The sequence below is a fragment of the Vipera berus genome (genome assembly GCF_964194415.1).
Source record: "Vipera berus genome assembly, chromosome: Z".
Classification (NCBI taxonomy): domain Eukaryota; kingdom Metazoa; phylum Chordata; class Lepidosauria; order Squamata; family Viperidae; genus Vipera; species Vipera berus.
This window is the reverse complement of record NC_138205.1, coordinates 18,008,710-18,032,362: the sequence shown is the minus strand read 5'-3', so window position 1 is coordinate 18,032,362 and position 23,653 is coordinate 18,008,710. Positions and strand designations below refer to the sequence as shown.

At 44.2% G+C, this 23,653-nt stretch overlaps 1 protein-coding gene across 1 annotated transcript; it reads left to right on the top strand.

Moving 5' to 3' along the window:
• Positions 1-2,840: 2,840 nt before the first annotated feature.
• Positions 2,841-21,978, top strand: LOC308677477 (voltage-dependent calcium channel gamma-8 subunit-like; the record flags this gene model as incomplete). Its single annotated transcript, XM_081343921.1, has 4 exons — positions 2,841-3,087; positions 7,622-7,705; positions 14,918-15,058; positions 21,335-21,978. The coding sequence occupies exons 1-4, from the start codon at positions 2,934-2,936 to the stop codon at positions 21,976-21,978; spliced, it is 1,023 nt and encodes a 340-aa protein (XP_081200047.1). The 5' UTR covers positions 2,841-2,933.
• Positions 21,979-23,653: the final 1,675 nt, after the last annotated feature.

The following is a 23,653-nucleotide window of genomic DNA, read 5'->3' as shown; positions in this document are numbered from 1 at the left end:
ATTTTATTTTACTTTTGGATATAGTGATGTCTTCAACCAGTGAGCTCCCAGTCAGAGCTGAAATAATCCAGTCTATAGTTAATTTCCCTCTCTAAGCCAAACCGGACTGAATGATATGAACTGTGTGAGGTTTTCCTTCAGTGGGGGATATTAAACAAAAGGTAGGAAAATTGCAAGGCTGATTTAATCCTGAGCTTTATTTCAGGACATATGTGAAAAGAAGATAATCCTGATGCAAAGTCACCGGTCCATCAGTGCTGACCAATTGTAGAGTATTGGCAATTTGAAAAGGAAAACACAGGATAGATACTTCTGCTGATTCATTTTAAGCATCAGCTTCTCTGCTGATTTTCACATAGCAATAGCGCTTAGACTTATATACTACATTACAGCCCTCTCTAAGCAGTTTGCCCCCAACAATCTGGGTCCTCATTCCACTGACCTCAGAAGGATGGAAGGCTGAATCGACCTTGAGCCAGTCAGAATCAAACTCCTGACTGTGGGCAGAGTTGGTCTGCAATACTGCATTCTATCCACTGCGCCATCCCATCTCTGTAGAAAGGAAAATACACCACATTGTATTTTCCTTTCTACAGCCACATAAATATAATTGAGAATGTTGGGGAAAATTCCAAATAGGAAAATATGAAATCAAATTCCCCTCAACAAATATAAGTTAGATATCACAACTTCCTCTCCATTATTACTCCAAAATTGGTTACAACTGTTGGTCAGAACAGTCAGTGGGGACCCACCCAGACCAAAATCCCTACCAAGGAGATGTGATTTAGAAATTTTGATTTGAGAGCATCCATCTTTGTATATATGCAGGGGCTTTCCTGCAGTGGCACCCAAACCATTCAAGTTCCCTCCCGATGCATGTACATGGCATATTTGTATTATCCTTTTACATGCCATACAAAATCCACCACCAACATTCTATTATTTTCATGCTTCTTAATAATATCTGAGATGTGTTTAATTAGCTTTTGTGTTGCATTTATTTATGCTTCCTGCTTGTACTGTCTACTTCTATAGCTTTTATGTCTTGTCGTTCCAATGTTTTTATACAAATCAAACTTGAAGCTACAGGTAGTCCTCGACTTATAACCATTCATTTAGTGACCGTTTGAAGTTACAACGGCACTGGAAAAAAGTGACTTATGACCAGTTTTCACACTTACCACCATCACAACATCCCTGTGCTCAAGGGATATAAGTTTGAATGCTTGGCCATTAGCACTTTGCCCTGGGCCAAGGTGATATGATTGCTATTTGCAACCTTCCCAGCCAGCTTCCAACAAGCAAAGGCAATGGGGAAAGCCAGATTCGCTTAATGACCACATGATTCACTTAACCACTGCAGTGATCTGCTTAACAAGTCTGGCAAAAAAAGGTTGTAAAACGAGACACCGTTCATTTAACAGTTGCCTCGCTTGGCAATGGAAATTCTGGGCACAGTTGTGGCTGCAGGTCAAGGGCTGCATGTACTAGTGGTGAATTTAGATCATAATCTTATTTATATAAAAATAAATAATAAAATGTTCCAAAAGATCAGGATGCCTGTAGTTAACACCGCAGCAATGAATGGGGTGCGAACTCTTTTCTGTATGAAAATCTTTTAATATATATATATACTCAACTCTTTATTTTTCTTCATTTTGCCCCATTTACTCAAAAATAATATTGGCTGACTCCTTATTGAGTGGCAAGCAATAAATCAATCAACCCCTTAAATAAAGGTGAGCTTCAAGCTGAAAAGCAGAATCTGGAATTTAAGGTGTTTCATACAGCCAAAAAGAAGGAAATAAACCAAATAAGATTTGACATAAGGATACTCAGTGTATTCTCAGTCATTTCTGAAAACTTCCTGAAGCCGTAGATTAAGAGTGAATGAAAAATTCTAGGAGACACCATGAAGTATTTTTGAATATTTTTTTCCGGGGGCTTGTAAAAATATTCAGTAGACATAAAAAGAAATCTAAAAGTTATCTATTCCCTCTCCCCCTTCTTCCTGCTACCAAATCTTAGTGGCAGACCTTTTTGTTTCTCCACTTTGTGTGGACTTCAACTCCCAGAATTCTAGGAGTTAAAGTCCACCCATCTTCAATTTGCCAAGGTTGAGAAACACTGGACTAGAGGATTCATTAGATTTCCAAGAAAATAGGCTTCCAAAAACCTGTAGTTAATATCTAGATATTTCCTGATAACCATCTGGTATTCCAACAGTGGATGTCCTGTGGTTACTTTCCAGCTGTTTTTCCACTAGTTCTTCAGGATTTTGACGGCCGTGATCTAGAAGCTCAATCTCTCCAAAATTTCCCAACATATCATAGTCTGCTGAATATCCGATCTTCATCTTCCAACTGTGTCCTCCACAAATCTCACCGGCATAATTTTTTGAAAAGTTCTTCATATATTATCCATATGCTTTCTTAAAATTCTTGGAAGTTGTTCAGAAATTGCCTCAGATGTTCCTGTATCTTCTTTCAAACCTCTCTTGAAGTCCATCTGTTCATCTTTCCTGAAGAGTGGGGCATCCAACATACAACATTTCAGAAGAAATCCAAAGGAACGTCTACCAGCTTGATTCACAGGAGTTTCAAGAGCTTCTTTGCAGACGTTGCTGAAACAATCTTCCTAGCCTACTCTGTATCCAGGTTCCTTCATCGCATTCATCCAGGCAAAAGAAAATTCTCTCTCATTTCTCAAAAGAACTTGTGTTCCAGATCCTGCCTACTGGATCTAAATACAGTAGGCAAGGCCTCCATAATCGCCACTGCCTCTGCTGATTGCATTTGTAACAACTGGCGTCGTTTCTTACCGCCAAGCTGGAGTCACTTAAGCGCTGGAATGAAGAGAGGATCGTCTGGTGTGAGAAAGGTGTCCAGATCCTACTCACAACTGTGGGGGCCTTTGCTGCCTTTGGTCTCATGATCATCGCCATTGGCACAGATTACTGGCTGTATGCTCGTGCCTTCATTTGCAATACCACTAATATCTCTACTGAGGAAACACCCCAGAAAGATAAGAAAGATCCAGGAGGACTCACCCATTCAGGTCTCTGGAGAATATGCTGTCTAGAAGGTAAGTCACCCACTTGTTGAAGCAGGTTTGAGAAAGAAAACATTCTAGCATTGTGGGAAAGCAAGCTTAGGTAGACAACAGGTGTACCACAAGATATTACAGTATCAATAAAGAAAAATATTTGCAGCTCAGGGTTGAAATGAAGGGTCCTTGGAGCTTGGTTTTTTCTTGCAGATGTTTCATTACCCAAACCCATCATCCTCACCAGTGCTTTTTTTGTAAAAGAAAAAGGTGCTGGAACTCACACACATCATACAACCTGGCTTGCCTACCTTACAAGGTTCCATCCAAAAAAGGTGCCGGAACACCAGTCTGAGCGTTCTATGAGAATAAAAAAGCCCTGATCCTCACTATGACTACCAGCATTGATGATGTTACCTGATATGGGTAATGAAACATCTGTAAGAAAACAATCAAGCTCAGAGAGCACCAAGGACCCCTCATATTACAGTAGATCAAACCTGGAGCAATTAATGACCAAGTTCTCTAAGGAGATGATTTCTTTACTAGAGAATTTATCCAATAAAAGAGAAGGTCTAGAGGCAGAAGACAAGAAACTACAAAAGCTTTAAATACTGCAATTATGCACTGATTAGCTTGTGTAAAAACCAATATTGCTTCCACACTGGGAGGCATTGTTTCCCCCTAAATTAACTGAATGCAGAATTAAAACAGTAGTTCTACTTTACATTTACCCTGGTGCCGTATTATCCAGCCGAGCTTGTGTTCACGAGTTTCTATAATATTAAGTAAGTTTGAGTCAGCAAAGGTTTCCAGCATACCTTTAATTAGAAGTTCCCACCTCACAGCTCCTGCTTTTAATTGCATTCTGTACTGTACAACATCAGCATAATTGATGAATCCTCATAAATAAACTGGGTCTTGTTCCTCATGGGATAAGAGAATTTAAATAATTACTTTTTTTTTCTTTTCTACTGTAAGACTTTTTTTTAGTATAAGAACATAAAGAAAAAGAGGAAATCAGTAATCAAAACTCTTAGAGTTCAAGGAAAGAGAGGCTGATTAATAGACATCTAAATTGCAGTTCCATTTGGAACAGGAAGCAATCAGGCAGAAGCCACAAAGAGGAAGTTTGTAATTAAAGGCACAATAGTTCTGAAAAGCCTCAATAATGCTCTTCTAATCTACATTTGGGAAACTGCCCCAAATTGTATTTGATTCCTGGGAAAAGATGGAAGCTCTGAATAAAGATGGGTAGATTAACAGAAAACATCTGATAAGAACAGGTTGCCCAATTACCACCATCTGGATGGTCGGTAAAATGCAACTGAACAAATTCCAGATTCCCGCATAGAACATGGCCTAATTACAACTTATGGAGAGAAGCTTTTGGTGAGGTAGGCTTAATAGGATGACAGTTCAAATATTGGTCTCTTGCACTGGAAAGCCAGTTACCATCGTTCTGCTCCAATCTGCCAGCATTTAACATAAGCAGCCCCACCTCTCCAAAAAGCCAAGATGAGATGTGAGATTCAACTAGATTATTGAGATCATCAAGGAGGTTAGTTCCCCCCCCCCGTGCCTATATGCAGGTATTTATTCCTGGGGGGAAATGCATACTGCTGAAATATCTCAAAGGTGCTTTTTCACGAGGCAACTGGACTTTCTTGTTGTTGTTTTTAAGACGTTTCGCTTCTTATCCAAGAAGCTTCTTCAGCTCTGACTGGATGGTGGGGAATGGAAGGATTTATACTCCTTGCAGACAGCTGGCCATTTGCCTTCTTTCAAACCAGGAGTGTCAAACTGCCAGCCTGCGGGCCGGATGCGTCATCCGGAAGCCGCGCCCACCCCACTGCCGGCAATGGCGAAAAGGCTCCGATACGTTGTGTGATGTCACGTGACGTCACGAGTTTGACATGTCTGTTTTAGACAGTCGTGGAGGCCACTTGGAGGTCCTCAAGGTCACCTGAGTGGTGCCAATGGGTGTTGAGTCTTCTTGGAACTGCTGAAAGGACTGTGTTGTAGGCTGGAGATAGATGGTGTCGTATCCCTCCCCCACTGTTGAGAGAGGGCTGTTCAATTCTGACTCATGAAAAAGCACCTTTGGATAACTATGACCTGGATGACTGAGAATCTCCATAGACATACTGCTGAGATAACATTACAAAAGTGATCTGACAGGGAATTCATGTAGATAACTTCGTATCTACAAGCCAACACATTTTGGCTGTTATGACAGGCATTATACTAAGTATAAATATGTATTTGTTATTCATATAAAGCACTGTCTTGCTCTTGAATTCCTCACCTCACCTACATAACAGTAAACAGGCTGCCACATTGCCTACACACATTTACTTAGAGAGAACCTGCGTTTTCACCCTGACTTTGCCTTTAAATGTTGTGAGCCTTCATAAGGATAGAGCCAACACTTTTGCTATCTTCCTTTTAGCCATCCCCGTTTGCTGTGGGGCAAATCAATTTTTTTCCAGAATGGACGTAATTCCCTGATTAAGGTGTTAAAACAACACATCCTTATCTGGTAACAGATAGTCCTTGACTTACAACCATAACGTAGCCTGGAATTATGATCATTAAGATATTGTGGTTATAAGTTGAGGCATCACGTGACCAGACCTGAGTGATTTTTTTTTGTTACATTTTTTGCATCGGTTGTTAAATAAATGACACAGCCCTTCAGTGGAACCATTTTCTCCAATGGCCTTTTTTTTGCCAGAAACTGAAAGCAAATGCTTAAACTGGCAAACAACATCACACATCATGATCACGTGATCCTGGGAACCCCAAAGAGCAGTAAAGGGGAACCTGTTGGCAAGTGCCCAAAATACAATCACATGACCATGGTGTGTGGTGTGTGTGTGGATGGGTGCAGCTGTCTAACTTTGAAAACAGGGCATAAGTAGCTCTGGGGATGTCTGTCATAACTTGGAATGGTCATTAAGCAACCTGTCATAAGTAGGGTTGGTTTTTTACCCCTATGATCTTCTAGTTAACCTGGCTTATGACAACAGAACGGTAGGAATCGAAGGCCACTCGGACATTTGGATGCTCTCAAGTAGGAGGAAAGTTATGCAGATCACATGTAATTCTTGTCACCCAGATGTTTCGGACTTCCATGTCCATAATCCTTTGCCCCTAGTCACTCTAGATGGACTAATGGGTATTGACATTCTGGACATTTGACAGGCGTAAGATAGCTTCTCCCGTTTTTCCCCCCCTTCTCCTACAGATGATGTGTTCAGCAAAGAGGGCATTTCCACATTTTCCCAATTACGTTAAAGAAGCACTTATTTAATTTGGCTTGTTAAATTATCTTCAGCATTCTACAGTTCCTTTACTAATACAGGCTTTAATTAGGGTTTTACGACTTTGGTTTTACATTTGTTGTAGAAGAAATCTTGCTGGCTTTTGACTAAAAAAAGGTACATAAGCCACTAACGAGTGAGGCTTTTAAAAGAAGCAAATTAGATACAGCACCATATGTATGCTAGTTGCAGCTTTGAATTTAACATGCTGGTTGGGTTTCAGTTGAGGAAGGATACACTAGACCAGGGGTAGGCAACCTTGGCTCTTTTATGACTCGTGGATTCAACTCCCAGAACTCCTGAGCTAGCATTCCTGCTGGCTGAGGAATTCTGGGAGTTGAAGTCCGTGAGTCATAAAAGAGCCAAGGTTGCCTATCCCTGCACTAGACAGAGAGTGATTGATACAGTTTTGGGGATTGATTAGCTAAAACACTCAAGCGATTTCTTCTCTTTTTTTCTCAAAACACACCTTTCTTGTGAAAACAGCATTTGGGGCATAGAAATAGTGACAACCTATAGAAATTCCACCCCATTGCCTCTCCGAGATTCAGCTAAGCATCTGTTACCCAGTTCCAATCCTCCAAGCATTTTCCTAACCCCATCTTAAAGCCACCAGAGTTAACCATCCCAAACCCTTAAGTCTTCCTTGTAAGTGGGCTCAGCTACACTTAAAGGTTATGGATGCAAAATTGGTAGCATGTGTGTAACTCGCTTTATAAATCTTATTCTAGCATCCACTGGTGACATAGCATGTGTTTCTCAACCTCAGCAATTTTAAGATGCATGGACTTCAAGTCCCAGAATTCCCTAGCTAGCTGGCTGGGGGATTCTGGGAGTTGAAGTCCATGCATCTTAAAATCATTGAGGTTGAGAAACACTGATATAGCTGACTGAAAAGCTTATCAGAAAGGGTTGTGCTGAACAATTGTTCCCAGTGTCACAGTTAGACATTGCAAGGGAGAATTGGGTGGGTTAGCATTTAATAACGGAGGCCTGGCATGAGATATACATCTAATATCAGCTTGGTAAAACTAGTCTGTGATGGTGTCAAATGATCTTCTGTAACTCAATGGCCTCCAAATAGGGTCATGTTGTTCCCATCATGCTGGAAAATGCTGTTGTAAGATTGGGAATGAGAAGGAAAGTAGCATCATTGACAATCCAGCATGGGGTTAATTCCAGCATGATGCCAAATAACGCTGGTCTAATCCCCAAACAGCTGGTAATTTGTCTCTTCCTGTTTGCAGGGTTGAAGCGAGGGGTGTGTGTGAAAATCAACCATTTTCCAGAGGACACAGACTATGATCACGACAGTGCGGAATACCTCCTACGTATGTATAAATAGGTGGCTTATTCATTCTTCTATCTTGGCCTCGGCAATGCCCTGTCACTGTTGTTCTTTGGAATGTATGGAATTCAATGAAATCTCACCATAGGGAAAGGGCAGTGCAGTGACTCAGAAGTTAAGATGCTGGACTTCTCAGCTGGAAAGCCAGCAGCCCAAGTTCAAGACCCTAGCACAGTGGTGGCAAACCTATGGCATGAGTGCCAGAGGCGGCACTCAGAACCCTCTCTGTGGGCATGTCCGGTCGCCCCAGCCCTGCCTTCTCCTCACCAGCAGCCCCCCTAGAGGAGAGTCGCCCCCTGGGCACGACCTGCATGGAGCAGTGCAGCCAAGGACATGGCAGCTGGGCAGCAGGGACAAGACTCCGCCCTCGCACCCCACTGTCGAGTGCAGATGATGTTGCAGGGTGCGGGCAGAGGGGTGGCTGCCATGGCGCTGCAGGGCTGCCTGGGCGTTCTGCGGCGGGCCATGGAGGCGGTGGGTGGCCCTGCAGGAGGGCAGGGCAGGGGGTGGGCAGGGGCGGAGCAGGCGGGGCGGGAGGCGGGGCGGGGCGGGAGGGCGGGTTTTGGGCACTCGGTCTTTAAAAGGTTGACCATCACTGCCCTAGCACCACACGATGAGGTGAGCTCCCGTCCTTGTTCCAGGTCCTGCCAACCTAGCGGTTCGAAAGCATGTAAATTCGAGTACCGTAGATAAATAGATACCAGTTCTGTGGGAAGGTCACAGAGCTCCGTGACGTCATACCGGCCACATGACTGCGGAAATGTCTTTGGAAAGTGCTGGCTCAATGGTCTTGAAACAGAGCTGAGCACCGCCTCCTATAGTCGGCAACAACTAGCGGAGTAAAACCCTCAGGGACGCCATACTTTTACCACCACAGGGCTACTGAGCACTCAGGTTTTCCACAGGATGAGACACATGCAGTAGTTACAGATGTATTGGTTTACTTTCCTATAAAAGAGATGTGATTTTTGTTTTAGTGGTGATGGGGGGGGGGAGATGCCTGGCAAAGGAGAAAGAAGCCACAGCGAGATAGATGCAGCTTTTTCAAACTTCTGAATATTCCAGTAGAAGCTTCTCGTGTGCCTCCTTCTGCCATCACCTACCCTCCACCAGCACAGCCACACACAAACACAAATACTGAAGGTAGGGCTGGCATCTTCATTATGTGGATTATGCTTCAGAGTAAGGCTCCAGCCAAATTTTGACAATGGCCGTTTAATTGCTTTCTGTGCGCCAAAGGAAAAGGGGAAGATCCCTATTGCTCCCTTATTGGTGTCTCTCCCTTTCCTGCAGTCTTATAATATTAAAGTTTTACCTCCTGGTCAAAAAGCAAGGGACATCAATATTTGCAGAGGAAGTTAACCTATGGCAGGCTCAGTGAGAAATAATATGCTTATATAAAGGTAAAGGTTCCCCCGCACATGCGTGCTAGTCGTTTCCAACTCTAGGGGCCGGTGCTCATCTCCGTTTCAAAGCCGAAGAGCCAGCGCTTGTCCAAGGACATCTCCGTGGTCATGTGGCTGGCATGACTAGACGCCAAAGGCGCACGGAACGCTGTTACCTTCCCACCGTAGTGGTCCCTATTTTTCTACTTGCATTTAAGAATTATTTAGGCTACTGACCTAAGAGTTAAATTCCAGATGCAAAAAATTAATAAATAAAATAAGGCGCAAGGTCTCGTTCATTGCCAGATGCAGGACAAAAGTTATCCTTTTTCATCATATCTGTAAAGAAGCCTATAATAATAAAAGGCAATTTTTACAAACGCTCAAAATACACCTCAGTGTCCAAAACCGTAGCATACGTCTGCAGAGCACAGTCAAAACAAGCATCGTTTATAAGAAAGATCTGGTTGTGGGTATATCAGAGGCCTGTTTAGGTTTAGTAGTATCACAACTGGGAAGTTTTCTTTAAAACTCATTTTTTGTTTTAGGGGTTGTTTTTCTCCCCTTCCAAAGCGAGGAAAGGAGCTTGTTAGTCCTCCTTGGGAGGGAATTCAACATCTGTGATTGTCGAATCACAAATTGAATAGGGGAAAAAAATATCTGATTTCTTTTTTTTTTTTGGAAAAATAAATTTGCTCGTCAGAACTTTACTAATCAGGGATCTCAGGGCCTGATTTCTGATCTTAATTTTAATGTCTAGGCAAATTTGGTTAAATAAATGGGGTAAATAAATTTTCACTTTACAAATCCGTAATTAGTATACTGCTGACTTTATTTTGACTCGGAAGCTAAGCAAGATCAAACCTAGCTAATACTTCAGTGTGTGTTCATTGGGGAACTGTAGAGCTATCGGCTAGACCAGGGGTAGGCAACCTTGGATCTTTTATGACTCGTGGACTTCAACTCCCAGAATTCCTGAGCCAGCCATACTGGTGCAGGAATTCTGGGAATTGAAGTCCATGAGTCCTAAAAGAGCCAAGGTTGCCTACCCCTGGGCTAGACAAGGAAGTTGAAAACCTTTCCAGAAAGTGTCCGCATCACATCTTTTCTGAAAAGCTGCCAAGAAAACTGTGTTCCTATATCCAACAAATCACCAAAAGTTGTGTTCTCTTAGAAGAGACCTCACTTGTATTCGCTATTTATGCAAGGTCAGGAATACATTATTCATGTAATAGAATCAATTACTCTCCTGCTTGTTGGTGAACCCTGTTTATACACGTCATTGTTAATGAAGCTGCATTTAAAACGCAGTTTACAGTTTAAAGAGCAGGACATTAGTCAGGTTTTCATGTAATTACAGGTAATCCTCGGCTTACGACCACAATTGGGACCAGAATTTCCATTGCTAAGCAAGGCAGTTGTTAAGTGGGTCGTGCCTAATTTTACGACCTTGTCTGCCATGGTAGTTAAGCGAATCGCTGCAGTTGTTAAGCGACTCAACACAGTCATTAAGTGAATCTGGCTTCCCTTATTGACTTTGTCGGACGCCAACTGGGAAGACCACAAATGGGGATCAGGGGACCCTGGAAAGCCCCATGCTGGTTGTCAATCACCCAAATTTTGATTACGTGACCCTGGGGACACTGCAACAGTCATGTTAATGAAGTGTTAAGTCACTTCAGTGTTGTTGTAACTTCAAATGGCCGTTAGATGAATGGTTGCAAGTCGAGCATTACCTGTAATGGACAGAAGACCATTTTTGTCTTAATAAGGGCACAACTGAGAAATTTGCTTCAGACAGTAAAAAATATAATCCCATCCAATTAGGTGCCTTCTTGTTGTGGTGCTCTAATAATATTCCCCAAGAGACCCACATAGGTCCGACCTGAAGATGCTCAAAATGTTGAAAACCTGGCCGTTTCCCCAGGACCTATAAGGTAGGCACTCAGCCTCTATGGATTATTATCCAGTTTTTGTCTTTGGGATGTCCATGTTCTTTGCTCTTGTTGTCCTCCTGCTTTAGCATTGTAAGATAGCCAGAGACTTCTGGAGTTAGATAGTTTCTAAATCAGCCTATATAATCCATCCATCCATCCATCCATCCATCCATCCATCCAAGAAATTTAGAGCAATGTTTCTCAACTCTGAGAACTTTAAGATATTTGGTCCTCAGCTCCCATAATTCTCCAACCAGCATGAGAATGCTAGCTGGGGAATTCTGGGAGCTGAAGTTCACACATAAAGTTCTCAAGGTTGAGAAACGCTGGTCTAAATTACTTGGATGGATGGATGGATGGATGGATGAATGGATGGATGGATGTGATATAACTGAATATATCCACCCACATATTGCTTTCCCGAGGCAGTTCTTTGATCACCCTGGGAGACAGGACCCGGAACTCAAAATAGGAGAAAATTATTAATTGCTGTTAATGCTTGTGTTTTAACACAATTACCCAGAGAATGTGTTATCTACAAAACTCTTGCATGTCCCCTGAAAATATTTAGCCCATTTTCATGAAAACCATCAAAATTCCTCTTTCTCAGTCATTAATAGACAAATCAAAGCACAGCCATCTTTCGGCTTTTGCTGTACAAACATGCACATAAAATTGATGTGAATGTTGCTCTCTCTTTTTTTTTTTAAAAAAAAGATTCATCAGGAAACAAGATTCTCTAGACTTAGGAATGAGTGCATAAAACTGACATACAGCTGAAATAAGAGTAGTGGGTGCCCTTTCGTTGGCTGAGGTGGCACCTCCAACAGTGCCTTCTTTATGTCCCTTCTTTTATTTCATGCAACAGTTCTGAAACCAAATTTTGATTTGCTCCTTGGTCAACCCCAGAGCGCGAGTGATCTCTATCCTCTGCCAGATAGCAACTCAAGTAGAAGTAAAGCTATCTAATGGAAGAGCCAGTTTGATGTGGTGGTTAAGGCACCCTACTAGAAACCAGGGGATTGGAGTTCTAGTTCTCCAGGCACAAAGCTATCTGGTTCATTTTGGGGCCAACCATTTCCTCTTAAATTTAGGAAAGACGCAGTGGCAAATCACTTCCAAAACCTTGCCATGAAAACTGCAGGAACTAGTTCAAGCAGTTGCCAGAATCAGCACCGATTCAAAAGCACCCCCTCCCAAAAAGAAATCCATCTAATACCTTATGCTATGAAGAAGTCACCGAGCAAGCCAAACGCCTTGAATTAGTCTGTGAGTTTATAGCATCAGGAAGCAAAGGATAGGTCATATGCTGCTTCTGGACATCAGCATCACATCCCTGGTCAATTTATTCTAGTAGTGGTAAGGAAGTAGAAGGGAAGCAAGGCCATCACTAGCCCATCACCCATAAAGTAGTGATACCACAAGAGATCCAATGTGCATTTTTGCTTTCTATACTAAAGAGAATCGAGATGGGAGAATCCTGAGTTTCTTCTTCACGCCTTCCTGTTTTTTCCTAGCAAATTTCATACAGATAGTCCTCAATTTACAACCACAACTGAGCCCAAAATTTCTGTTACTAAGCAAGACATTTGTTCAGTGACTTTTGCCCCACTTTACTATCTTTCTTGCCATCGTTGTTAAGTGAATCACTGCGGTTGTTAAGTTAGTAACACGGCTGTTAAGTGAATCTGGCTTCCCTGTTGACTTTGCTTGTCAGAACATGGCAAAGGGTGACTACATAAATCTGGGACACGGCAACCATCATAAATATGAGTCAGTTGCCAAGCATCTCATGGGGATGTTGATCATATGGGGATGTTGCAATGGTCGTAAGTGTGAAAAAAGATAAGTTATATTTTCAGTACCGTTGTAACTTTTAACAGTCACAAAATGAATCATTGTAAGCCAAGGACTAGCTCACAGGTTGGCAACCTGCGGCTCTGGAGCCACCTGCGACTCTTTCAGCCTTCTGCAGCTCCCAGTCATCCTCCGCCATTTGCAGAGAGAGAGAGACACAGAGACACAGAGAGGCACTTGTGCGTCTCTCTCTCTCTCTCTGAGTGTGTGTGTGTGTGTGTGTGTGTGTGTGTGTGTGTGTGTGTGTATGTAAAAAAGAGGGTAGCCTCACACTGTTCTCTGAGAAGCTGACAAGCTTTTTCAGTGGGGCTCCTGCCTTTGCTGCGTCTCCACAGGAAGCAGCAGAAAGCAGCAGCTCTCAAGGACAGGAGAGCCAGCCCAATAAGAATGTGTGTCAGCTTGTCCGAGAACAGCGTGAAGCCAGCTTGCCAGGTGAGCAGAAGATCGGAGAGAGGGAGAGGGAGAGGAGGAGGAGGGAGGGAGAGGAGGAGGAGGAGGGAGGGTGGGTGGGTGGGAGGGAAAGAGAGAGAGAGAGAGAGAACTCATGCACAGCAGCCTCTATTTCTTTTCAATTAAACTCTTCAGGTTTTGCGGCTCCCAGTGGTTTTTTTCCTCTGGGAAACGAGTCCAAGTGGCTCTTTGAGTGTTTAAGGTTGCCGACCCCTGGACTAGCTGTATTTTCCTCATACTTGCTGCATACTGTTATTCAAGGCTCTCTCCATACCCTTCTACAGCTATGAAAAATAACCTCCCCCATTTACCACATAGGCTGGTCTTCATTCACCTTAATTTCCAAACCAATTTGACTCCCTACAGTAAAATCTGTTGATTTAATTGACTAGCTTAATTCTTAATACTATGTGTGCTTTTCCCCTGTCATTCTAAAGTGTTTAATATCTACTATGTGTGTCATTATTATATAATCCTAGGATACTTTGAAAAATCCTGTAAAACAGATGGTGTTACCTATATTCCACTATGTAGGGACGCGGTGGCTCAGTGGGTTAAGATGCTGAGCTTGTCGATCAGAAGGTTGGCAGTTTGGCGGGTTGAGTGCCGCGTAACAGAGTGAGCGTCTGTTACTCGTCCCAGCTTCTGCCAACCTAGCAGTTCGAAAGCACATAAAAATGCAAGTAGAAAAATAGGGACCACTACGGTGGGAAGGTAACAGCGTTCCGTGTGCCTTTGGCGTATAGTCATGCCGGCCACATGACCATGAAGATGTCCTCGGACAAGCGCTGGCTTTTCGGCTTTGAAACGGAGATGAGCACCGGCCCCTAGAGTTGGAAACGACTAGCACACATGTGTGGGGGAACCTTTACCTTTACCTATATTCCACTAAACCTCTCCTGTATGTTTGTAACCTTCAGTTGGCCCAAATGGTGCATCATAGTGCAAAAATATTTGAATAAAGGGACCGCAAGTCCACTTATTTAAAGAATGCATACAAAATCTGGAACTCCCTGTATCTATGTGATTGAAATTTCAAGGATCTTCACACTCGTTTTCACAAAGTTGTGGCTGCTGCATTGTGGCCAGAGTCAGCCACAGTTGTGCGATCCTCATTTCCAAAAATTCCTTGCCAGATTCCCACAAGGAAAATCAATGGGGAAGCCAGCAGGAAGTCAGAAATCACTCCCGTTCCCCCCCTTTTTTTTTGCCCACCCATGCTCATTTTGTTTCTCGGTTTAGGTAAGGAAATATCTCTGAAAGGATAACTCCATCAGTCATGGGTTGTCCAGTTAGTTCTAAAATGCAGAAAGTGGAGCTGAAGCATTTGTAGACACTGAATGCCTGACAAAAACTAAAACTTAGAGAAAATACACATATCCTAAGGCTCCAGTTTGCCAATTTTCCATGTGTAAGAAGTTTGCTCTGAAACATGTTTCGTGCCCTGTTTTATATTCTGCTTTTCCTTCCTTCCTTCCTTCCTTCCTTCCTTCCTTCCTTCCTTCCTTCCTTCCTTCCTTCCTTCTTTCCTTCCTTCCCTCCCTCCCTCCCTCCCTCCCTGCACAGGAGTGGTACGAGCCTCAAGCATCTTTCCTATCCTAAGTGCTCTTTTGCTGTTGCTAGGGGGTTTCTGCGTAGCTGCCAGCCGTGTCTACAAGTCGAAGCGCAACATTATTCTAGGTGCTGGCATCCTGTTTGTTGCTGCAGGTAAGTGGTGTAGTGAGGATCGTACAGGTAGTCCTTGACTTACGACCACAATTGGGACCGCAACATTTGTCACTAAGTGATGTGGTCATTAAGTGAGTCCTCATGTGAATGTGTCCAATTTTACCACTTTTTTCCGCTGGGATTGTTGAGTGAATCTAGCTTCCCCCATTGCCTTTGCTTCATGGAAGCTTGCTGGGAAGGTTGCAAACGGCGATCAAACGGGATGCTGCAACCATCGTAAATACTTGTTAGTTGCCAAGCAACCTAATAGCGATCATGTCACCATGGGAACACTGCAACAGTCCTTAAGTGTAAGGACCGGGTTCCATGTCATTTTTCCCCAACACCATCTCAACTTTGAATGGTTGCTAAATGAATGGTCGTAAGTCAAGGACTGCTTGTACAGTAAGTAGATGCAAACTGTCCCTCTCTGGATCTGTAGAGAGATTAGTGCCATAGATAGTTTGTTCATCAGAACTCTCAGCCAAACACTTCATCCTGTAATCTAGGGGTCCCCAACCCCCAATCTGTGGACCGACACCAGGCCGCAGCATACCAGAAACCAGGCCGTGCAAACAAGCGAAGCCCCAACCATGGGATGCAGGTAGCATACAAAACCATGCCCTCTCCGGTCTGTGGGAAAAACCTCTATCCATGGAATCGATCCCTGGTGCCTAAAAGGTTGGGGGTGGGGGGAAGGCGCTGCTGTAATCCATCTCTCCTGATCCATTACTTGCTTTGTACCATTTTATGCATCCTTCTTCAGCTTCATGACGATTGCCACTTTCCCCTTCCGGTTGTGTCCATAGCAATCAGAAATGTAACTGGCAATTCTAGGAATTGCAGGCTTGGTTTATGAATGGATCTATGAATGGATCTAGAGTGGGGGAAAGCCGTTCTGATATCGCATGCATTCTTAGAACTAAAGAAGCTTCTTGGATGAGAAGCAAAATGTCTTCAAGGAAAAACAAAGTCCAGCTGCCTTTTGGAAAAGCACCTTTGGGTTGCTGAAAGAAAACTCTGCATCAGGGTCCTGTCCAAGCTGGGAATAAACAAAATGGAGACTGCTTTAGAAAGAAGGTTGTGGTTTATTGAAGAGCAGAGCCAGACAGAAGAATGGCTCTGGGAAAGCTGACCACATGTAGCTGGGAGTGGTGGGTTTTTATACCTTTCTAGGGCTCTTGAGGTTGTTTCCCATTCCTGTTTGAGGCTTTGTATTTCCTGGGTCATGTACTTTGACCTGAGTCTGAGTGTGCTCTTTTGATATTGGTGGGCTAATCCTATTATGTCACCAAAGGTCATGTCTTTTAGAGTATGGGTGGAGTATGTAGATTTTGGAGGTCTTTGTCTTCCTAATCTCATAGCTTCTAGCTTCCTGGCTCCAACCTTCCTGAATGGATTATTACATCTGCATTTCTAAAAGCTGGTTTCTGCTGAGTTTTCTAGCTGGGGGGAGGGAGACGTTTCTGCCTTTTTAAAGATCTTCTCCATTATTCCTTTGGAGAAATATATTCTGCCTTTTTAATATTCCCCAAAATATTTCTTTCTCTGGATCCTTCCCACAGGGTCATTCCTATTTGCCATAGATTCCTTTCCTACTCGATATGGAAGGGCTTAGAACTGTCCTGGTTTACAATATCTCCAGGATATCTTATTAGCAAGCCTAACTTTAGCCAGAGGTACAGGTTAAGCGTTGCAATACAAGTGTGCTATACAGCCCAAATGGCTTTACCGTTTGAAGGCGCTAAGCCCATATGTCGCTTTATTTCATATTCATAGACATGCCATGTTTTCTCCGTCTTCCCGCTCTTTATTTATTCATCGTTCATCCTTGTTATACCCATCCATTTATCTATCTCTTCCTTCTCCAGTCCTGTAAAATAAGGCAAGGGCTTTAAATGACTCCAAGCCCTCTCGTTTTCCTACTACTCCCATTGTATACATCTAAATGTAATGGATCCTCTATCTTTCCATTCAACCAGCCATATAATCAAAATCTGCATCTTGGCCCTTATCAGCAGGACCCGAGGAAAGTCAAGGACCACCAAGTACCAATAGAAACCACGGATGCTTCACAATCAGAGGCCTTGCAGAAAAGTGTTTGCAATTCTTTCTGTGGAGTCCTTGCAGCACTATGAGCTTGGTGGGGGGGGGGGGGGTTGCAGACCTTTCATTAACCAATTAGTTAACATCATCAATGATTCAAACCCCATCCCCCTCTAGCACTGATGACGTTGCCTAGTTGGCTAATGAAACATCTACAAGAAAACCACAAAGCTCAGAGAGCATCAAGGACCCTGTAATGTATTGGGCTTTGTCTTGCTAAAGGAATATCAGGTGGGGTTAATTGCTGGAAGGTTGCTCAAGCAGGGAAGCTGACTAATGGCTCCCAGCTCCTCAGACAACCCGTCTCCAGCACCGCCATTGGCTGCCTCTAGGGTGGCAATAGGTTGCTTTAAACCTATTGGCCACTGCCTAGAGGCCAGGGTATAAATTGCTGCACTCACAGCCCTGTTTCTCAGTTCAGTTCCGGCAACCAAATAAATGATCTTTGCTGAACTCACTCGTCTCGTCAATCAAGCAATGAACCCAGTATCTAACAGACCCCACAGTCCAACCTTGAGCTACAAATATTCTGTTACAGGCATTTCTTTCTGAATAGGGGAATGAGAAGCCAATCTCTCTCTCTGTCTTTGTCTTTGTCTCTGTCTCTGTCTCTGTCTCTCTGTCTCTGTCTCTGTCTCTGTCTCTGTCTCTGTCTCTGTCTCTGTCTCTGTCTCTCTCTCTCTCTCTCTCTCTCTCTCTCTCTCTCTCTCTCTCTCTCTCTCTCTCTCTCTCTCTCTGTGTGTGTGTGTGTGTGTGTAGGTGTTCTCTGTCATCCAGGGTAGAGTGTGCAAGCTGTGATCCATGGATCACATTTTTTGTAGCTTTCAGAGCTTCTCAGATTGCACTACTCAAATTAGTAGTTAATGACCAACTTATACCAGTGTGCTTTTCAGCTTTTTAAAAAACAAAAGTAAAATTAGGGTATTACTCCCCAGTCCCTCTCCTCCTCCTCCAAAGAAGGAGAGAAAGGAGCTCAGAAGTTCTTCTCCTGTCTCTTAAAGGGATAGTTCTCAGCCTACCAATACAAATGAAATAAAATCAGCTACAGTATTGCCAGAGGTCCTTCAATCTGAAGCTATGCAACTATAGTCCTGCTATTGAATCGTCATTCAGGTAGTCCTCAACTTACAACCACAATCAGGACCAGAATTTCCATTGTTAAGCAATTAAATGAATTGTACCCAATTTGATGACCCTTTTTTGCCGCAGTTGCTAAGCGGTTCACTGCAGTTGTTCAGTGAATCGTGTGACTGTTAAGCAAATCGGGCGTCCCCCCCATTGACTTTTCCTGTTGGAAGGCAACTGGGAAGGTGACAAATGGCAATCACATCACCGTGGGACATGGCAACTAAGTACATCACAGATGCCAAGTCCCTGAATTTTGGTTACATGACTCTGGAGATGTTGCAATACAGGTAGTCCTTGATGTACAACCACAGTTGAGCCCCAAATTTCTGTTGCTAAGTGAAACATTTGGTGAGTTTTGCCCCACTTTACAATCTTTCATGCCACAGTTGTTAAGTGAACTACTGCAGCTGTTCCATTGGTAACACAGTTGAGGGTGAAGGTTCATTCTCCAAGCTTGTGGGTTGGTTTCTGAACGTTTCATTACCAGGCTAGGTAACATCTTCAGTGGAGTTTAGGGGAAGTCACTGTCAGTGCTCCTCTGTTTATAAGGGCTTCGTGTGGTCAGTGGGTCTTGTGATGAGTCAGGTGTGCGTGTGTCAAGTGAGAGTCTTGTAATGAGTCTTGTGGTGGGGTCAGGTGTGAGTCATCAGTGGGTCTTGTGATGGGTCAGGTGTGTGTCAAATGAGGGCCTTGTAATAAGTCTTCTAAAGAGTCAAGTATGAGTGGCAAGTATCTTGTGATGGGTCAGGTGTGATAGTTCAAGTAAAGGTCTTGTGATGGGTCAGGTATGGTTGTGTCAGGTGAGGGTCTTGTAATGGGTCTTGTGATGGGTCAGGTGGGTCAGGTGTGGGTGTATCATGAGGGTCTTGTGATGGGTCTTGTGATGGGTCAGGTATGGTTGTCTCAAGTGGGGGTCTTGTGATGTGTCTTGTGATGGGTCAGGTATGGTTGTCTCAAGTGGGGGTCTTGTGATGTGTCTTGTGATGGGTCAGGTATGGTTGTGTCAAGTGACAGTCTTGTGATGGGTCTTGTGATAGGTCAGGTGTGGGTGTGTCAAGTGAGGGTCTTGTGATGGGTCTTGTGATGGGTCAGGTGTGATAGTTCAAGTGAAGGTCTTGTGATTGGTCAGGTGTGTCAACAGTGGAAGTCTTGTGATGGGTCTTGTGATGGGTCAGGTGTGATGGGTCAAGTGAGGGTCTTGTAATGGGTCTTGTGATGGGTCAGATATGGTTGTGTCAGGTGAGTGTTTTGTGATGGGTCTTGTGATGGATCTTATGATTGGTCAGGTGTGGGTGTGTCAAGTGAGGGTCTTGGGTCTTGTGATGGGTCAGGTATGGTTGTGTCAGGTGAGGGTCTTATGATGGGTCTTGTGATGGGTCAGGTGGGAGTCATTAGTGGGAGTCTTGTGATGGGTCAGGTGTGGGTGTGTCAAGTGAAGGTCTTGGGTCTTGTGATGGGTCAAGTGTGAGTCATCAGTGTGAGTCTTGTGATGGGTCTTGTGATGGGTCAGATGTGGGTGTGTCAAGTGAGGGTCTTGTGATGGGTCAGGTGTGAGTCATCAGTGTGAGTATTGTGATGGGTCTTGTGATGGGTCAGGTGTAGTTGTGTCAAGTGAGGGTCTTGTAATGGGTCTTGGGATGGGGAGGTTACCTCAGGTCAGGGTTATTGGGAGGTGAATTGCTGGTGGGAAGTAGTTTGCATGAATCGGTTGAGGGTCGGTTGTCTTTGGTTGGCTGTGCAGTTGATTTGGATTCTGAGGGGTTCGTAGGCTGGTTGTAGATCAATGTGCTTGTTGATGGAATTGCTTGTGGAGTGCCACGTTTCGATGAACTGACGAGTGTGGTGGGTGGTAGCATGGCCAATGGTTTTTGTGCTTCTCCAATCAAATTGGTGCTGTTTGGTGTCAGTGTGGGTAGCGATTTAAGGATTTGGGATCATGGCATTTGACTGCCAGCCGGCGTTTGTGGTTCCTGGTTTTTCAGTGAGGTGATGTTTGTCCCACATAGAATTGGTTGCAAGGGTTACAATTGATTTTGTAGATTACCTCGTTTCTTTCATCCTTCTGTATCTTGTCTTTGGCTCTGGATAATTCCTGGTGGAGTCTGGCTGTAGGATTATGGGCTATTGCTCTTCCTAGCGGTTGGAGAATTCTGACTGTCATTTCTGACACCCCTTTTGTGTACGGTAGAGTTCATTTTTGCACAGTGGTTGGCTGTGTGGTGTGTTGTGATTTGGGTGCTGTGTGTCGGAATGTGAAATTTTTGGGATTGCCGTTACAAAGTAAGATGTCAATCAGCCATTTCTCTTCATGCTTTTCTTAATGTTGTGCTACGGCAGTGTGCCCTGACCTTTCTGAAGACAGTCTGGACACAGCTTCTTTTGTGTGGGGTGGGGCATTTGCTTGCAAAGCTGAGGGTCTGGCCCATCACAAGACCCACCACAGACCCTCACTTGACACACCCACACCTGAAGCCGTTACAAACAAAACACTGACACCGACGTCCCCTAAACTCTGCTGAAGATGTTACCTAGCCTGGTAACAAAATGTTCGGACACCAACCTACAAGCTCGGAGAACGAACCCCCACCCTCATGCTCCACCCGAACTACGGATATTTGCCACTATTGCAAGTAATACGGTTGTTAAGTGAGCCCAGCTTCCCCATTGACTTGTCCGAAGGTCGTAAAAGGTCATCACATGACCCTGGAACACTGCAGCCGTCATAAATACATGCCACTTGCCAAGCAGCTCAGTTTTGATCACGTGACCATGGGGGATGCTGCAATAGTCGTAAGTGTGAAAACTGATCATAAGTCACTTTTTCGCAGTGCCGTTGTAAGTTCGAATGGTCACCTAAATGAACCGTTGTGAGTCAAGGACCATCTGTAGTTGTAAATGCAAAGATTGGTTCCAAGTCATCTTTTTTTAAAAGTTCTGTTGTAACCTCAAATGTTTGCTAAACAAATGGTTGCAAGTTTAGGGGTTTTCCTTTTTCCTTCTTCTTTTACTAATCAGTCCATTGTTGCCTTCTCTGTGCCACAGGCCTCAGTAACATCATCGGCGTCATTGTCTACATCTCGGCCAATGCTGGTGATCCCGGCACAAAACGTGACGATGAGAAGAAGAGCCACTATTCTTACGGCTGGTCCTTTTATTTTGGTGGCCTTTCCTTCATCCTGGCCGAGATGATTGGCGTGCTGGCAGTCAACATATACATCGAGAAGAATCGCGAGGCCCATTGCAAAAGCCGCACAGAACTCTTGAAGAACCCTTCTTCCTCCTCCTCGGCCATCTTGCGCCTGCCCAGTTACCGTTTCCGATACCGCCGCCGGTCACGTTCCAGCTCCCGCTCCACCGAGCCATCCCAGTCTCGAGAAACCTCTCCCGTTGGCTTGAAGGGCTTCCCTTCCACCGACATCTCTATGTACACACTGTCTAGGGACCCATCCAAGGCCAATGTCAGTTCCCTCTATGGCGGTGCCAGTGAGACCGCCTCCACAGGGGCAACAACCTCCGGGGCGACTGGGACTGGTGGCGGATTCTTACAGTTGCACAATACCTTCCCCAAAGATCCCGGAGTGCCCGTCACGGTGACTGGGCCCGGGGTAGCAGGAGCCACTGGTACCCTGGGTAAAGATGCTTCCTCCAACACCAACACACTCAACAGGAAGACCACGCCAGTGTAGGGATGGACTTGAGAGAGGAGAGGGCATGGGAAGGAAAAAAAGGGGAAGAAAAAAAATACTGTCCAGAGGACATCAGGCGAATCAGAATGTTGAGAAGCGAGAAATCAATCCACCCAGTGAGCACTTTTCTTGCTTGCTTTGCTTTGCTTCTTCATCTTCTCCCCTCCTTCCTCTTCTTTCCACTCCTCTCCCTCTTCCTTCCCCTCTTTCCTCTCTGCTCCTCTCCTTCTCCTTTCCACTCCTCTCCCTCTCCCTTCCCCTCTTTCCTCTCTGCTCCTCTCCTTCTCCTTTCCACTCCTCTCCCTCTCCCTTCCCCTCTTTCCTCTCTGCTCCTCTCCTTCTCCTTTCCATTCCTCTCTCTCACCCTTCCCCTTTCTCTCCTTTCCATTCCTCTCTCCCCTCCCCTCTTTCATCTCCTCTCCTCTCTCACCCCTCCCCTCCTCCCTCTCCCCTCTCTTTCCTTCCACTCCTTTCCCCTCTTCTCCCTCTCCTTCATTTCTCAATCCATTCACCCAACCACCTAACCAGGAATTTGCTTCCCCTGATTCACCCAACCACAGGATCCAAGACGACAATTTTAGTGGAACAGAGATGGAGGAGTCAGGCTAGGCTCAGCAAGAAGCTTTCAAAAAGGGGTGCAGGGATCACCCATTCTTATTCCCCAGATCAAAAGAAATTACTCAAACATCAGTCCTTTCAAGCAGGCACCTTGAGGAGAACCAGAATTGATGGTGGACTACTCAAAAGCAATGCTGTGATTATTTACTCTGTAGCCATGGGGAAGAAAGGTAATTCTTCTTATACACTAAGAAGTGAAGACCTCTCCTACAGCCTGCCAAGTGTGGATGAAGGCCCAGCCCCCACTCCTAAGCCTCCTACAAATGGCTTCCACAGCATACTGTGCCAAATTTGGGGCTGCAGTGTAGATCAAGAGATTATTTGTTTCCTCCAGGGGTGAAAGGAAACCCTCTCTTCCACTGCAGCTTAATTAAGGGCTGACAAAAGTTTGTGCCAAAACAGTGCTGGAGAAAAGTACAAAAAAAGGGGGGGGGGGGTTGAAAATCGAAATGGACCTACTGCCCCCTAGTGGTTGTCAGAAGTATTTCGAATCCACTAGCTTTGCCATATTTCCTTCCTTTTTATCCTTGACTTTGGCCCAACTCTTAAGACCGAGCCATAGCTTTTCCTGAGATGAAGCTGCCTCTGCAGAAGAGGGAATCCTTGCTGTATTATAAAATTGTCCCTTGTCCATATTGAATGATATTCTGCCAACTAGTCCTAGTGGTTTGTCTTGTCCACCCCACAGAGCAGACTTCCCCAGATACGTTCAACCATAGTTCCCTAGTTGTCAAGACAACATAAGGGGAGATCTGATCCATCACATCTGGAAGAGAACTGGTTGGAGAAGGCTGCTGCAGTAGAACAACTGACAGATTTTTCCCAGTGTTATCATCTTCTTTTCTACATCTGGAAGAACTTTAAAAAAAAGAAACAGAGATGGTTTATATCTCTGCTTAGTCCTACCTACCCCAGAATCAGCTTCCTAGGAAGACTTTTTACATATATGATAAATTTATAAGTGCACAGAGACAAATATACGCAGAGAGATATTTATGAAGAGACTACTGAAATTATTGAAATGTTTCATAGGACTTGGTTAACGAAACTTTTGGTC